At 39.6% G+C, this 16,541-nt stretch overlaps 1 protein-coding gene across 5 annotated transcripts in view; it reads right to left on the bottom strand.

Annotated features, from left to right (window-relative positions):
* FNIP2 (folliculin interacting protein 2) overlaps positions 1 to 16,541 on the bottom strand; it is a 131,877-nt gene that overhangs the window by 78,663 nt on the left and 36,673 nt on the right. For 2 of the 5 annotated variants that reach the window (XM_045798728.2, XM_045798729.2), the window contains exon 1: positions 13,651 to 15,776. The exons of the other annotated variants lie outside the window; for them this stretch is intronic. In XM_045798728.2, the coding sequence (XP_045654684.2) occupies positions 13,651 to 14,054 (404 nt within the window). In that variant the 5' untranslated portion in view covers positions 14,055 to 15,776. Of the gene's footprint in view, positions 1 to 13,650; positions 15,777 to 16,541 lie in introns of those variants that run through there. 5 annotated transcript variants of the gene reach the window in all.

Raw genomic sequence — 16,541 nt, 5'->3', positions numbered from 1 at the left:
CCACTCCTGGCCACACAGAGGCATGGGGATGAAGCAGACAAAACAATGCCCAGCACCTCCTAGGCTTGGTTTTTAAATGTATGGCCCAGGTAGTTGATAAATTTTCCTGAAAATGCTCTCCTTCGGTGGGTGGGGAAGAAAAGCTTTTCAAAAGGCAACACTGGACTGCTGTCCTAGAGAGAGAGAGACTGGCAGTCTGGGAGTCCATAGTTGAGGTAAGATGCTGTTGGAGGCCAGAACATTTATTAATGCACAAAAAGGCAAGTGGGTGGCCACAGGCCCTTGCGGGGGGGGGGGCTGAAGCCAAGGTTAGGCTTCACATGCTGCCATGCCTGCCACGTGACGGTGAGGACGTGGGAAAGTTCTGAGCAATGGCAGCCAACAGGGCCGGAGAAAGGGCTCCTGTGGCTTTCTCACCCACCTGTACCAGGTGGACACCTGTGACCTCTGTCTATTGCTCCTGGAATCCAAAGTATGATTTCTGCATCCAAAACACAGTCCACATAAAAACATGTACAGGAATATTTATGCAGAATTATTCATGATAGCCAAAAGGTGGGGGGGGGGGAACCACATGTCTATCACTGGATAAATAAAACGTGGCACATCCATACAACAGAATATTATTTGTCAATAGAAAGGAATAAAGTACTAATACATGCTAGAACATGGGTGAACCCTGAAAGCATCATAAGTGAAAGAAGTCAATCACAAAGAATTATATGTTGTATGATTCCATTTACAGAAAATGTCCAGAATAGGCAAAGATAGAGACAGATGGTAAATTACAGTAAAATCTTGTGTGGGGTGTGTTCTGGATTCATGAAAATGTTCTGAAGTGAACTGTGGTGATGACTGCACAATTCTGTGAGTACGCTAAAATCCACCGAAGTATATACACAGTTTAGATAGGTAGATTGTGTGGTATGTGAATGACATTTCCACAAAGCTGTTTCAAAAGAAAACAAGATACATTTTCTGTACACCAACACCATCACCCCCCACGACCCCACCCAAGGATGATGAGTGGTGGGAACATGCATGCACTGCTGTTGGGAAAGGAGTTGAGGCAATTACTTCGGAGAATATCTAGTAAAGTCCAATATTCATATATCCTAAAACTTAACAATTCCTCCTAATAATTCCACTCCACCCAATGGAAATCCATGGAGATAGCAGAAAAAGACAACTGTAATACTATTCACTGCAACACTGTTTATAATAATAATAATCTGCAAAAAAAATTAAAATGTTCATCAATAGACCAATGGGTAAATTGCAGCATGCCATAATGAATTTAGAATTACTAAACTAGAACTACATGAATACGAATAGGTCTCAAAAACACATATATAAACATATATATATATATATATGCTTCAAAATAATATGTACAGTATGATATTTGTTCTATAATGTTAAATATGTTAAATACTATTAAGTATTATTTATCAATACATCATGGCCATAAAGTAATAATATGCAGAGGCAAATATTCAGAATATGGTTACCTCTGGAAGGAAGAGAGGGAAAAGACTGGGCCCAGTAAGGGTTATGCAGGAAGCAACATCTGTTCCCCTAGTGTTTTAGATTTTTTTGTTTTTAATTATATATGTGAAGCAAAAGTGGCAAAATCTTAAGATTTAAGAAAACTGTGTTGTGGGTACACATATGGTTATTGTAAGATGTTCTGCATTTTCTGTATGGTTGAAGTATTTCATAAGAAAATGAAAATGTAATCCCTCTGAGGTTCTTCAAAAATTAAAAATAGAACTACCCTATGGTCCAAGAATCGCACTACTGAGTATTTGCCCCAAAATTAAAAAAAAAAAAAACAACAAAACAAAACTTCAAAGGGATACATGCACCCCTATGTTTACTGCAGCATTATAACTACGGAAGCAGCCAAAGTGTCCACTGATAGAGGAATGGATAAAGAAGATGTGGTGTATACATACAATTGAGTATTACTCAGCCATAAAAAAGAATAAAATCTTGCCATGTGCAACAGCATACTAGGGAGTATAATGCTGACTGAAATAAGTCAATCAGAGAAAGACAAATACCATATGATCTAACTCATATGTGGAATTTAAGAAACAAAACAAACTAGCAAAGAAAAAAAAAAAAGGGGGAGAGAGACAGACAAACCAAGGAACAGACTCTTAACTCTAGAGAACAAACTGATGGTTACCAGAGGGGAGGGGGGTAGTGGGACAGGGGAAACAGGGGACGGCCATTAAAGAGTACACTTATCATGATGAAAAATAAAATAAAGTAAGTGGTTAAATTGAGGAGGAAAAAAAGAAGAAGAAGAAGAAGAGAAATGATGCTGGCATAGACTAGGTTGTAATAGCGGAGGCGGTAAGAAGTAACCAGATTCTGCGTAGCATTTGAGGGCAGAGCCAGTTGGAGTTGCTATGGATTGGGTACAGTGTGTAAGGAAGAAAAAAGTAAATAATAAAAAAAAGATGAGTCCCATAACTAGGACCATCAAGTGGAGAAGGCTGCAGGTGAGGCAAGTTGTTAGATATACAAATCTGGAGGTCAGGGAAAAAGTCTGGGCTGGAGTTATAAATGTGGGAGCTGTTGGAATACATGTGGTATTTAAAGCCAAAGGCTGAATGAGATCACTAAGGAAGTGAATGTGGGTAGAAAAGAGGTCCAAGGACTGAGCCTTCAAGCACGGCAACATTAACAGGTCGGGAGAAAAAGAGGACTCAGCAAAGGAGATCAAAATGGCGTAATCAGGAACCGGGAGAATGCTGGAGTAAAAAAAAGAAAATGCTAAATGGGTTTTTAAATGAGACAAGGAGGATTTGCAAAAAAACTAGTGAAACTGATTACCTAAAGGGCATGGGGAAAAATAAAGAGGTGGGAACAATATATTTCAAACATATATTTCTATTGTTGAACCAAGTGAATGCATTATCTCTGAAGACATATAGACAATACACTTTTTTAAATGTTAAGGAAAAAAACCTGCATTCATACCCTTTAAGAGGTGATTCAACCTACAGATGCTCAAGCTGTCTTCGGCTCGGGTCATGGTCCTGAGTCCTGGGATGGAGCCTTGTGTCGGGCTCCCTGCTCAGCGGGGAATCTGCTTCCCACTCTCCCTCTCTCTCTCTCTCTGTGCCCGCTCTCTCTCTTCCCCCCCTTCTTAAATCAATCAATCAATAAATCTTAAAAAAAAAAAAAAAAGGTGATTCAACCTAATAAAGACATTAGAGCTGGGAGGGTCTCTGTACCTTGGCTTCAGGTTTCCAAGTAGTGTAACACTTAGCGTAACAATCCCAATTAGTATAACACAATCCCAATTAGTGTAACACTCCTGTCTTCACCCCCACCTGCTCCTTCCCAGGGAAAGAAGAATGATTTCTGATTGATAAATTTTCCTTTTTCCTTTGGTATGTATCTGCCTGCAGAGCACACACAAGCTAATCTGATCCTCAACTACTCAACATCAAGTTTTATAGGGGTGAACCCGTATGTGGCAAGGCTTGTATGTGCCCTAGGCTGCTTATGACAAGGTGTGTGAACAGGTCTAATTCTGAGGTTATTTAGGCAGCTCCTTGTTGTTACACACACTAACCATTTTCCATATATTTTGGTTTCTATCTATCTGACCAATTTCTATCTTTCAGTTTTCAGATTCTATTGGGGAAGGAAAAAGGGTCTCCCTCAAATTTCCTACAAGGAAAATTATCTCCCAAGGAGATGTCAGAAATATGAACAAAAATAGGTTTCTTTCTATGCATTGTTAGCAGTCAAAAACTGGAAACCTAAACATCCACTAGCGGAACATACCCTACGTTTTTGAAGACACCCACTTAAGAACATACTATGAAGTCATCAAAATTTGTTCTTGAAAACATTTTAATAACATGGGGAAGATGTTATACTGAATAAAAACGCAGATTATGTAACTTGATATATATATAACGTGATCCAGTTAATATAATACAGCTTATATCCATGTACCAAAAAAGGACTGCACAAGGGGCACCTGGGTGGCTCAGCTTCTGACTCTTGATTTCAGCTCCTGTCAAGTCATAGGGGTTATGAGTTTCAGCTTCTGACTCTTGATTTCAGCTCCTGTCAAGTCATAGGGGTTATGAGTTTCAGCTTCTGACTCTTGATTTCAGCTCCTGTCAAGTCATAGGGGTTATGAGTTTGGGCTCCAAGCTCAGCAGAGAGTCTGCTTGAGAATCTCTCCCTCTCCCTCTGCCCCTCCCCTCACTCACGTGCTCACTCCCTCTCTAAAGAAATAAATAAGATCTTAAAAAAAAAAGGACTGCAAGAAAATAAAAGTATTAGTAGCAAAATCTGTGTGATAGCATTATGAGTAATTTGAATTTTCATTTTTATATTTGCTTGCATCTTCCAAAAGTTATATAATAAAATTGTATCATTTTGATAATCAGAAAAAAATATTTAAGGAAAATCTTCAATTTTAAGTTTAGTAACAATATAAAAGAAAAAGATGGAGGAATTTAAAAACAAAAGGGGAGGGGTGCCTGGGTGGCTCAGTCATTTAAGCATCTATATTCGGCTCAGGTCATGATCCCAGGGTCCTGGGATCAAGCCCCACATCAGGCTCCCTGCTCAGCAGGGAGCCTGCTTCTCCCTCTCCCACTCCCCCTGCTGGTGTTCCCTCTCTCGCTGTATTTGCCTCTGTCAAACACATAAAATCTTTAAAAAAAAAAAAAAAAAAAAGGAAAAGGAAAAGGGGAGGGGTTGTCTGGCTGGCTCAGTTGGAAGAACATGTGACTCTTGATCTCCGGTTGTTAGTTCAAGCCCCATGTTGGGTGCAGAGATTACTTAAATAAATAAAAAATTTTTAAAAACCAAAAAAGATAAATAAAAAGAAAAGGGGAAAGTAGCTAGCTTGACATAAATGCAGTCATGCTCTGGAAAATACACCTGTTAAGATAGTTTTAAAAATATTTCATATGCCAGCAATCAACAAGTGGAATTTAAAATTAAAAACATAATACCATTTATATTAGCACACTCCCCCGAAAAAGAAATTCTTTGGTATAAATCTAACAAAATATATACAATATCTATATGAGGAAAACTATAAAACTCTGATAAAAGAAATCAAAGAACTAAATAAATGGAGAGATATTCCACGGTCATGGATAGGAAGACTCAAGATGCCAGTTCTTCCCAAATTGATCTATAGATTCAATACAATCCCAATCAAAATTCCAGCAAGTTATTCTGTGGATATAAACAAATTCATTCTAAAGTTTATATGTGGAGGCAAAGTACCCAGAATAGCCAACACCATATTGAAGGACAAGAGCCAAGCCGGGAGACTACAACTACCCAACTTCAAGACTTTCTATAAAATTACAGGAACCAATAATACAGGATGATCTGATGAAAGAAGAGACAAATAGATGAATAGAAAAGAGTAGAGAGCCCAGAAACAGATTCACACAATTACAGTCAACTGATCTTTGACTGAAAAAAGCACAGGTAATACAATGGAGAAAAGACAGCCTTTCCATAAACGGTGCTGGAACAGATGGACACCCACATGCAAAAAAATTAATTTTGACACAGACCTTAAATCCTTCACAAAAATGTAACTCAAAATGAATCACAGACCTACATGTAAAATGAAAAACTATAAAACTCCTAGAAGATTGCATAGGAGAAAAACCTAGATGACTATAGGCATGGTGATGACAACCAAAGCACAAGTCATTAAATAACTGATAACCTGGACTTTATTAAAATTTAAAACTTCTCAACTGTGAAGGACAAAAACAAAAAAATGGGAAGATAAGCCACAGATTGGGAGAAAATATTTGCAAAAGACATATCTGATAGAGGCCTGTTATCCAAAATATAGTAAGAACTCATAAAACTCAGTAACAGGAAAATGAACAATCCAATTAAAAAATAGGCAGAGATCTGAAGAGATGCCCTATAAAAAAGATATATAGATGGCAGATAAACATATCAATGATGCTTCATATCATGTATCATTAGAGAAATACAAATTAAGACAATAATGAGAGACCACTACACTATTAGAGTGCCCAAATCCAGAACACCAACAAAACCAAATACTGACAAGCGTATGGAATAACATGTCATTCACTGCTGGTGGGAATGCAAAATGGTACAACCACTTTGGAAGTATGGTGGTTTCTTTCTTTTTTTTAAGATTTTATTTATTTGACAGAGAGAGACAGCGAAGAGAGGGAACACAAGCAAGAGGAGTGTGAGATGGAAAAGCAGACTCCCCGCTGAGGAGGGAGCCCGAGGCGGGGCTCGATCCCAGGACCCTGGAATCATGACCTGAGCCAAAGGCAGACACTTAACGGCTGAGCCACCCAGGCACCCCAGTATGGTGGTTTCTTACAAAACTTAAACTTTTACCTTACAATGCAGCAATCACACTCCTTGATGTTTACCCAAAGGAGTAAAACTTATGTCCACACAAAAACCCACACAGAGATGTTTACAGCAGCTTTATTCATAATTGTCAAACTTGGAAGCAACCAAAATGTCCTTCAGGAGGTGAATGGATAGATAAATGGTGCTACACCCGGACAATGGAATTCTATTCAGCAGTAAAGAGAAATGAGCTATCAAGCCATGAAAAGACAAGGAGGAAGCTTTGATGCATATTACTAAGTGAAAAAGCAGCCAATCTAAAAAGGCTACAGACTGCGTGATTGCAACCCAATGACATTCTAGAAAAGGCAAAACTATGGAGACAGTAAAAAGATAAGTGGTTGCCAGGGGTGAGGGAAAGATGAATAGGCAGAACAAGAGGATTTTTAGGGCAGTGAAATTAATCTGTATTGATACTATAATGATGGGTACATTTCATTACACATTTGTCAAAACCCACAGGTGTGTAACACCAGAGTGAACCTTAATGTAAACTATGGTGTGGAGTGATAATGATGTCTCAGTGTAGGTTTGTCAACTGTAACAAATGTACCACTCTCATGCAGGATACTGATAGTTGGGGAGGCTGTGCAGTGTGATGAGTACAAAAACTCTCTGTTCTTGCTGCCAATTTTGATGTGAACCTAAAGCCGCCCTAAAAAATAGTCTATTTAAAAGGAAAAAAGTTTTTCAATTGTCCAGGGAACTTTTAAAATATAGGAACTTTCAGTAATGAGCACTAGTTTTTAAAGTTTGTGATAGGATTATTCTCTGAAGATCATTTTGGTCTGTTATAGTCTGCTAGAGAATGTCCTGTGAAGATGAAAACCAAGGACATTATTTGAGGCTTTGGATATGGCTATCAAAAGTCTCTGTCCCTGTTCAGCTGAGTTATAGGCTGTCTCCCCTCAGCTTGTCCACTCAGCTGGAAAGGAGAAGGTCAGCCCTCATATGCTGCTCTACAGAATGAGCCCACACCTTTCATATGGTCTGTTCTTCTCGTAACAGTTCTCACTAAGGTGTCACTGCCTTGAGAGAACAATGCTTAGATACAAAGAAATGAGGTTCTAATAATAGGAATTGTTGTTATCAAGCAAGGGCCAATGGGAGAGAGATTAGGGAGCAGACAACCTCCCACCTGCCTCTCATATCGCCCTGCACAGCTGCTAGCCCTATCTAGCAGCCCACCTTAGGCCCGTTCACAGTCCCCTGGAAGGACAATTTACTTTCTGAATCCAAATCATTTTTGCCCCTAGGCAACACTTTGCTTTTTAGGGTGCGCAGCAAGCATGATCCTGCCTTGGGATCTCTATCCTTACTAGTCCCTCTGTTGAGAATATACTTCCTCAAATATCCATATGGTTTGCTCCCTCACATGGGAAAGATTACCACTGACATAGTTCTGGCTCCATTGACTACCCAAGGTCTTCACATTTCTCTAACATCCCTGTTACTCATGGGTCACTGACAGATAATCAGAATGTCAGAGCTGGAAGGGACCTCAGACACCACCTATCTGATGGTTCCCAGACTTGACTCATCATTAGAATTACCCCAGAAGTTCTGTGTATTCGTTCGTTTTTTAATCAACAAAACTTCACAGGCTCCACTTCCACAAATTCGGTCAAGTGGATCTGAAACGGAGCTCAGGAAGCTACATTTTTTAAACCAGTTCACATATTTGACATCACTGACATTAATCTACCACTTCTATTTTTTTTTTTTTTATATTTTACTTATTTATTTGAGACAGAGAGAGAGAGAGAGCACATTGGGGAAGAGGATCAGTGGGAAAGGGAGAAGCAGACTCTCTGCTGAGCAGGGAGCCCGATGTGGGGCTCCATCCCAGGACCCTGAGATCATGACCTGAGCCAAAGGCAGACGCTTAACTGATTGAGCCACCCAGGCACCCCCATTTCTATTATTTTTTTGTAGAAGAGAAAATAGAAGCACAGAGGTATGAGGTGATGTTCCCAAAGACAAAGTGAGTTCAAGGCAGAGATAAACCCTCAGATCCTAAGATCAGGATCGAGAAGGTCCCCAGATCAAAGATGCTTCCACTGTATCTGGTACTACAGTCTAGATTCTCCCATGTTAGAGTTAGATTTTTTTTAAAAATTAGTAAGTGAAAAAACTAGCTAAGCATTACTAAATTTTTTCTCTTTTGCGTTTGGGTAGGGTGGGGCATGCAAGTGAAAAGAAGGGGCCCATCAAGAAAAAAGGACAGCATTTCAATTCACATCTGTTCTATAAGGCCCTGAGAGCAGCTTGCAATTTTTTTTAACCTTTCTAACCTAGTAAGAGGAGGATTAAACCCTTCAAGATACAAACACTGATGGATGGACACGTGTCTCATATCCAATAACCCATATAACCTTGGGATCCCATAAAAGGGGAAGAAAACTGCCAGGAACCTTGGTGTTTCCAGAGCCCACAGACTGGATACCCTTTGGTGAAAAAAAAAATTTTTTTTTTAAAGATTTTACTTATTTATTTGTCAGGGAGAGAGAGAGAGAGAGAGCACAAGCATAAGCAGGGGGTGCGGCAGGAAGAGGGAGAAGCAGGCTCCCCCACTGAGCAAAGAGCCTGATGCAGGACCTGATGCCAGGATCCTGGGATCATGACCTGAGCCAAAAGCAGCCACTTAACCAACTGAGCCACCAGGCGGGAGTCTCCCCTTTGGTGAATTTTGATGGGGAGTTTAATTATAATCTTAGATGGGTCACAGGTTACTCCTCTCACCAATTCCCACCAGGGCTTGCTACATCATTACTCAGCAGTTATTCAGCTTTTGTTACTATAACAATAAAAGCATAAGGCTAAGCCACAGCCTGAATCACAACAGGAGTCATAACAGAAGAACCAGGAATCACGGACCTGTGTAGCCGCCATGTTCCAGCTCAGCATACAGCTGAGTGGGATTCAAGGGAAAAAGGCTTCAGAAGCTGCCCAATGACTTGGCCTCCAGACCCCGGAGCTGGAGGCTTCAGAAGCTGCCCAATGACTTGGCCTCCAGACCCCGGAGCTGGAGTATCTTCATCTTCTGTCTGAAACACAGTCATTCTGGACATAATTAGTTATGGTAACTAATAACAAGGACTTTACCCTTTAGGTCATCAACACTTAGCAAAATAAGCCCTAGACGAACGTTACATGAGTTGTCTCTCTACATTCAAAACCCCTCTATACACAGGGGCTTTAGCAGGGGCACCTGGGTGGCTCGGTTGGTTAAGGGTCTGCCTTTGGCTCAAGTCACAATCCCAGAGTTCTGGGATTGAGCCTCACATAGGGCTCCACGCTCAGCCGGGGGAGCCTGTTTCTCCCTCTCCCCCCTGCTTGTGCTCTCTTGCACGCACTAATAAATAAATAAAATCTTAAAAAAAAAAAAAAAAAAAAAAAAACCCTTTATACCAAGACTGCTCTGATTCATTCCCAAGAAGAGATGTGGCCTCAGAGGGAAAAGATGAATGTTTTTTAAAACCTAAATCAGACATAACTTTGCAGCAATACCAAGTTACCACTACATTCCTTCATTCATTCACTCATTCTCAAATTACATCTCTGAATCCCAACCATCAGCCAGTGGAAATAAACTCTTAGCGAGTCAACAAAAATTCCTCCTGGCACATAAAATCAGTGAAAAGGGAAGGAATGCAGAAAGGGCAGAAGAACTTGTGACAGCAATACTCGATGCGTCTGAAAGAGTCACACCCAGCAATTTCAACCTCTCTGTGAAGCTTGTTGCAAAGCACAAGACCATCAGCTGACTAGGGTTTGGTTTTTTGTTTTTTTTGTTTTTTCTCTACCCACTTCATTCAACCTGTCCAACAGCTACATTTTCTACATAGTATCAAAGCAGAATAGTTTTCACAGTGTTTCTAAGTAAAGAACACAATGAAAAACACTCTCCCCCCTTCCCTACAACCTGCATTAGACTTCAGCCCTTTTTCACCAAATTCTTCAGAATAGAATGCTTTGGTCTGTTGCCTTAGCATATCTCTCTCTAAATCTGTGACTATCTTTGTGTTTCCTACTCAGTCATTCTAACTGCTATAAATAAAGACTGGTAGTAAAATCGCAGTAGGCTTATCTCTGTGAAGCAGTTAACTAGGGGCAAGAAAATAAACCTTCGTTTCTGTACTTCTTTTCTTGTTGAGCAATTACCACAAACAATCTAAGCTTCTTTCTTTTCTGATAGAATTGGTTCATCCAAATTGTAGACGAGTCGGATATATGCACTCATTAATTCTTCAGCCCTTCCTAGCCTGGTGATTCTAAAGCAGTACAAAGAGTCTCTGTTGAATCTAAATTCCAAGATGTAAAACGTACAGCACCATTGACTCTGAAGTGCTTTGTTTCAGTTCCTCTTCTGTGTGGGTGGCGTATATTTCTCAAGACAAGGTTATGTCAAATTTTCTCTTGCCATCTGAGAAACAATGATTCGCTGATAAGCTTGGCAAATAATCCCAGATTTCTCACATGAACAGCCCTATGGTTATCTAATTTGCTGGCAAAGTGAGAAAAATCAAGTCATTAACAGCTTTGCCATGGTTGGTATCTTAAGGAAGAAAGAAGCGATTATGGAAGACTATATACCCAGTTTCCTACCAGTTACTGGATTTGAGGTAAGTTTTAGAGAAGAATTTATTGATCAACCACTTAAAATGTTTCATCAAACTCTGCAGGTTTTCGTTGATTCTGGAGTTTTGTGAAATAAATGAAACGCCAATATCTGTCATTCTAAAGATTAAGGACAAAGGAAGTGATGTTAAGAACAACAGACTTCTATCCTGCAATGTTTCATTCCGCATGAACCATAACGGGAAAGATTAAAATGTTTCTTTCTGCACTGAACTGTGTCAGCTTTACACTGTGGTCAGTCACTGTTAGCTGTCCAACATGACATGACTCCTCTTCTATTTGTGGAATCTTTCTCTTCACCTTTAGAGTAACTGGAAAATCATGAGGAAAGACAGAAAAAAACAAAAACAACAACATAAAAAACAAAAAACAAAAACCTACTTATCAGTGTGATCAGCTAAGACCACCTAAAATTATTGATTTAAGATACCCAAGCGCAAAGAGGGAGTTGGAAGTCATACTTAACTGACTGCCTCCTGACTTGGACAAACAGGTAACTCGTGAACACTTTGGAGCCAGATCCTTACTTACAGTGTAAGCTCCTGTCAATAATTCACTCTACCCTTGAGACTGGCCCAAGTCCTAAAGAAATTCAGGAAACCAAACACAACACTGCAAATAATACATTTTCAAGATCACAGAAAGGGGAAGAGAAAGTGTATGAGATCTACCAAGACAACTGGTCTTACTAGAAATGAATTCCAATTAATTGACAAGTATACGTCATCACCATACAGAATTAAAAAAAAAAAAAATCTCAGCACCAAAGAAGTAAATCTAAAGGAAGTTAAAATAAGAAAAGGCAATAATGGATATGAAATTTTTTTGTTAAAGTTTTGTTTAATTAAAAATGATTAAAATCCACTAAAGAATATTAAGCTCAGCAGAAGCTCATACAAAAATGTTTTCAAGTTAAAAAAAAAAAATTGTGTGGCCCTGAGTATTATTCTTATGTGGATGCTGTCTCCATCACCCCAAACACGTGTTTGGGGAATCTAGAACTGTAAGAATAACAAAAATAGGGACTACAAAAGGTCCTGATGCTACATCTTAGGATTTCAGAGGAAGAAAGGATTTTTTAAAAAATAATCTGAACCAACTTCACAGCCTAGGGTTAAAAGTGAGACCAGAAAAGCAAGGAGCCTCCCACATGGTTACAAGGCTCATGGGCAGCAGAGCTGGGTATCAAGATCAGGATCCAGACCGACTGGATGCCAATCCATTACTCTTTCCTATCACTCAGCTGTCCTTTCCTGATAAGAAACAGATAAAAACAGATAGTATAAAAGTGAAATTCTTATCTGAACAAATGTATTTTTCTAATGTACCACATCATTCATTACCACTTCCTCCATAAATATCTCTCTTTAATTGAGTGGACAGCAAGTGACCCAACACCTATATAATTTCCACACTTCTCCCTAACTCTTCAATCAGCTGGGCTCTTATACTGGAGTAGCCTATACACTATTTTGTTAAGTTTCTACTAAAGAAAGATGATTTTTACACAACAGAAACTATATCCTGATTTTTAATCAACCAAGAAATGTATTGATGGATAAAGTTTATAACATGTTAACTGTAAGAAAACTGCTATAAAGAAAAAAAATAACATTTAAGTAAATTTAGAAACCTACTTTTACACTAACCATGAGAAGCAAGCTTAACTTTGTAACTTTGGCTCTCCTTCTACCTATCTGTATCAGATTTTGGAATGAAATGCAATTCTCGAAAGGATTTTTCCTTTTCCTTGATATGCAATAAAATTCTTTACAAATATGTTTCAGTTAAGAGCTATTACTAATTAATAAACTCTTCCAAAATGGATGACATAATCACCCTTAAATAATACAGCAAATACAATGTTCTCTTTATGTAAGCTGCATTATTAAAATCAGTTCAGCATAATACCATCCTTCTCATGAAAATAATTTTCCTGAAAACTGGACTCTCTCCCATCACCTTGCCTCCACCTACCATTCAAACTACAAAGTGAGAACTCCCAGTCCTGTGTCCCATCTACCAACTGCAGTGGTACTTCAGGACTGCAAGTCTTTCCTGATCATCTCTGTGAATAGTACTGTTCAAACTTCAACATAGGACAAGGACGTAACCATTTCTTGCAAGCTGCCTCCAGCATAAGTAACGAAAGTTAAGAAAGCAGATGGGCAAATAACCATGCCAGGATGCCTGGGTAGCTCGTGTCATGATCCCAGCATCCTTGGATGAGTCCCGCATCAGGCTCCTTGCTCAGCAGGGAGCCTGCTTCTCCCTTTGCCTGCCACTCCCCCTGCTCGCGCTCACTTGCTCATGCTCTCTTTCTCTCTCTCTCTCTCTCTCTCTCTCACACACACACACATGCACACACACATAAGCAAATAAAATCTTAAAAAAAAAAACAAAAAACCATGCCTACACCTTTTCTATACAGGAAATGACTTGTTTCTACACACCCACCACCCACCCCATATCCTACTAAAAGTACTCTTGAAAAACAACTTTCGGATCAATATAATTTCATCTGTTTGGTACTCAATGATTTAAGTAAGAATTTCTCTGAGACTTTAAAACATAACTAAAGTTTCAAACCTGTTGCTGAGTTCCGTGTGATCAATGCCCCTTCCTACCCTGGCACCTTTTCGATACTTTGTGCAAAAAAGTGCCTTGTAAGTCCTCCCAGCACCAGAACCGGCATTACACACGCATCTGGCTGAATCCTGCCAGCCTCTGGGCCGATTTGCTGTCTTCGCCGAGCTGCCACACATCTTCCGGGTGGTTGAACTTTCTTCTGGTTTATCCTGACTATCGACATGGACCTGGGACACAAATGCTGAAGATTCTTTGTTGTTTGAGGGATACTTCACACTGACCAGCCGTCCTAAATAATCACCGTACTCCCTATACGGTAGGTGAGGAGAGCTACTTGGCAGCAGCCTACTAATTTCCTCTTTCAAAATGAAAAAAAAAGAAGAGAGAGAAAAAGGAACATTCATACGTTACGTAAATTAAGCCTGCCAAAGTATTAGGAAGTCAGATGTATCCATCACGTTATAAAATACGCTCTCAGCAGGACCATTATAAACAGACAAATCCAAATCCCACTTCCTACTTTTGTTCCTAAGCTTGTACTCCGGTCAGCAAAAGACAAAACACTCAACAGGTTGAGCAGCTTGGTCTGACTCATTCCATCTGTGCTCCCCTGTTGGAGATTAGGTAGTAGTCAATTAATTGGTCACAAGACCTATTCATATGGCTCTGGGCAAATGCAGTGACTTGCCTTCAGCAGCAAGGTTGCACTGACATTGGCCACACCACCCTCTTTAATGGCTCTCATGTGAGCAAGTGTCAGCTGACAGGTCTTACTCTGCAACCTTGCAAAACTCTACCCATAGCAAACGAGGGAGATGGTTACACACAACAAAGGTAGGGCTTAATGTACAGGAGGTGATGTGGGGGAGTGAGAGTAGGGACACGTCCTTGCTTTAATACTATGTAGATATGTAAGAAAAATTTTATACACACACACACATATACACATACGTAAGGAAAATAATAGTAAATGAGAAGCCATAAACCCTCCCACAACTCTTGCAATGAATTCCCAATTTCCTGGATCTGTTTAGGCCAAGAAAGCTCTGAACACCAGAACGCAAGGACAAGTAGTTCAGTTTTGAATTATGACACTAACATACTTCATCTGTAAAATGAAATACTGCTACAGAATCTGTATGATTTTTCCATAGTACTGAGGTCATGGAAAAAGTAATTTTTCTTTAAGAAGAAATAAAAAGCATAGGTCATTAAAATACTGGTCAGATCTTGAAAACTATAAGGGATTGTCTCAACTCCTTTTCCTCTTCCTCATCCTTGAATCTGGCTGAAGAAAATATTAATAGATCCCTAAAATCTGATGAACCGTTGGCTGGATCTCTAGTGTCAGGAGGATTTATATGTGTCTTTAAACATGGCAGCGAAGTATTTCACCCCACAAGTGTGAGAAAAATCTAATGATATCAGGGCAGAGGCCTCAATTACCTTAAGACATTATTATCCATATGACCTTAAGTTCCTTTATAACAAACGCAAAAAAGATCTTAAATACACCCCCCCCCCGAGAAATAAAGATTGCAACACACCTACAACAATGACTAGACTTCTCTGTGCAGTAATAAACTGACAGTGCCAAGATAAAACCAGATTAGTAGAAAATGAATTCATTTTTCCAGGAAGGGGAACACATTTTGACCTTAAAGCTTAACTGTGTGGCCACCATGTGATCATGGGTTCTTCTTTTTTCCCCTGTCTTTAAAATCACTTTCTCTTTTTAACAGAGAATCAGAAACTCACTTATGCAAGCACTGTAACTCTTCCATTTTAGGCACAGTGCAGCCGGATGAGCAAAGGCTGAAAGGAAAGCCTCCTTTTGCCATTATCATGCCCACTTCATAAGCGACCCAAGTGAGGCCCCAAATCAGTGTCTCCAATTCACCTAGGGTTTACCTCCTCCAAAATCACAGGAGAAATGAAAGTATAGTTTGTCAAAAAGAAAACCACAGGCCCCAAAAGGTGTCTCTCCAGCCAGACCAAGTCATCAAAACGGAGCTTAGTAACTAAACTGTGGTTTCAATCTCCCCCAGCATTCTTCTTAACATGTCAATCAGGAATTTTCAGCTAAGCACCAATGAGGAATCTATCACCCGGGTCCCCTCCCCCAACCCCCATAAAGCAAATAGAGGTGATCTGCATAGTAAGACCCCTGCCCGCCCTTTCTTTTTTTTTGCTTATACTTTTCTTGCTCCACCCTCCTTCCAATAAAAACTTTCCAGTTTGTACAACTCCTTGGAACACTCCTCTCCCTTTGCTAGGTGGGATACTGCTTGATTCATGAGTCATTCAATAAAGCCAATTAGATCTTCAAATTTACTCGGCTGAATTTTATCTTTTAACATGTTCAATGTTGATGGAGTAGGATCTGTAAAAATACCAAAATAACTGAATTTTATAAAATATGTAGAAATGCTCAGGGAACATATCCCATTTTTTATATGTGAAAAATAAGTTTTAAAACTGTAATCTCTAAAAAATATTTTTCTAGAACCTAATGAAAGAATATGAAACCCTCTTTTTATTTCTTCCTTGGGGGGAGGGGGGGTGTGGAGGCACAGAAGAAGAGGGAAAGAATTTTAACCAGGCTCCATGCCCAGCGTAGAGCCCAACGCAGAGCTCAATCTTACAACCCTGAAATCATAACCTGAGCCTAAATCAAGACCTGGACACTTACCAGACTGAGCCACCCAGGCACTCCATGAAACCCACTTTTTAAATACGTATTCTGAACAAATACTTAACCTAGTAGTGAGCCACAGAGCTGTTCGATCATCCTGATGTTTTACATTTTTTAAAGGCTTCAAATACTGTTATAAAAGGCAAATGCTATCCCCTATCCAGATGATGCAAACATTTTAAATGATCAGAACAAT

Source organism: Ursus americanus, chromosome 13 (genome assembly GCF_024610735.1).
Source record: "Ursus americanus isolate L20-20 chromosome 13, mUrsAme1.1.p, whole genome shotgun sequence".
Classification (NCBI taxonomy): domain Eukaryota; kingdom Metazoa; phylum Chordata; class Mammalia; order Carnivora; family Ursidae; genus Ursus; species Ursus americanus.
Note: the sequence above shows the minus strand (reverse complement) of the source record. Positions and strands in the feature narration are given on the sequence as shown.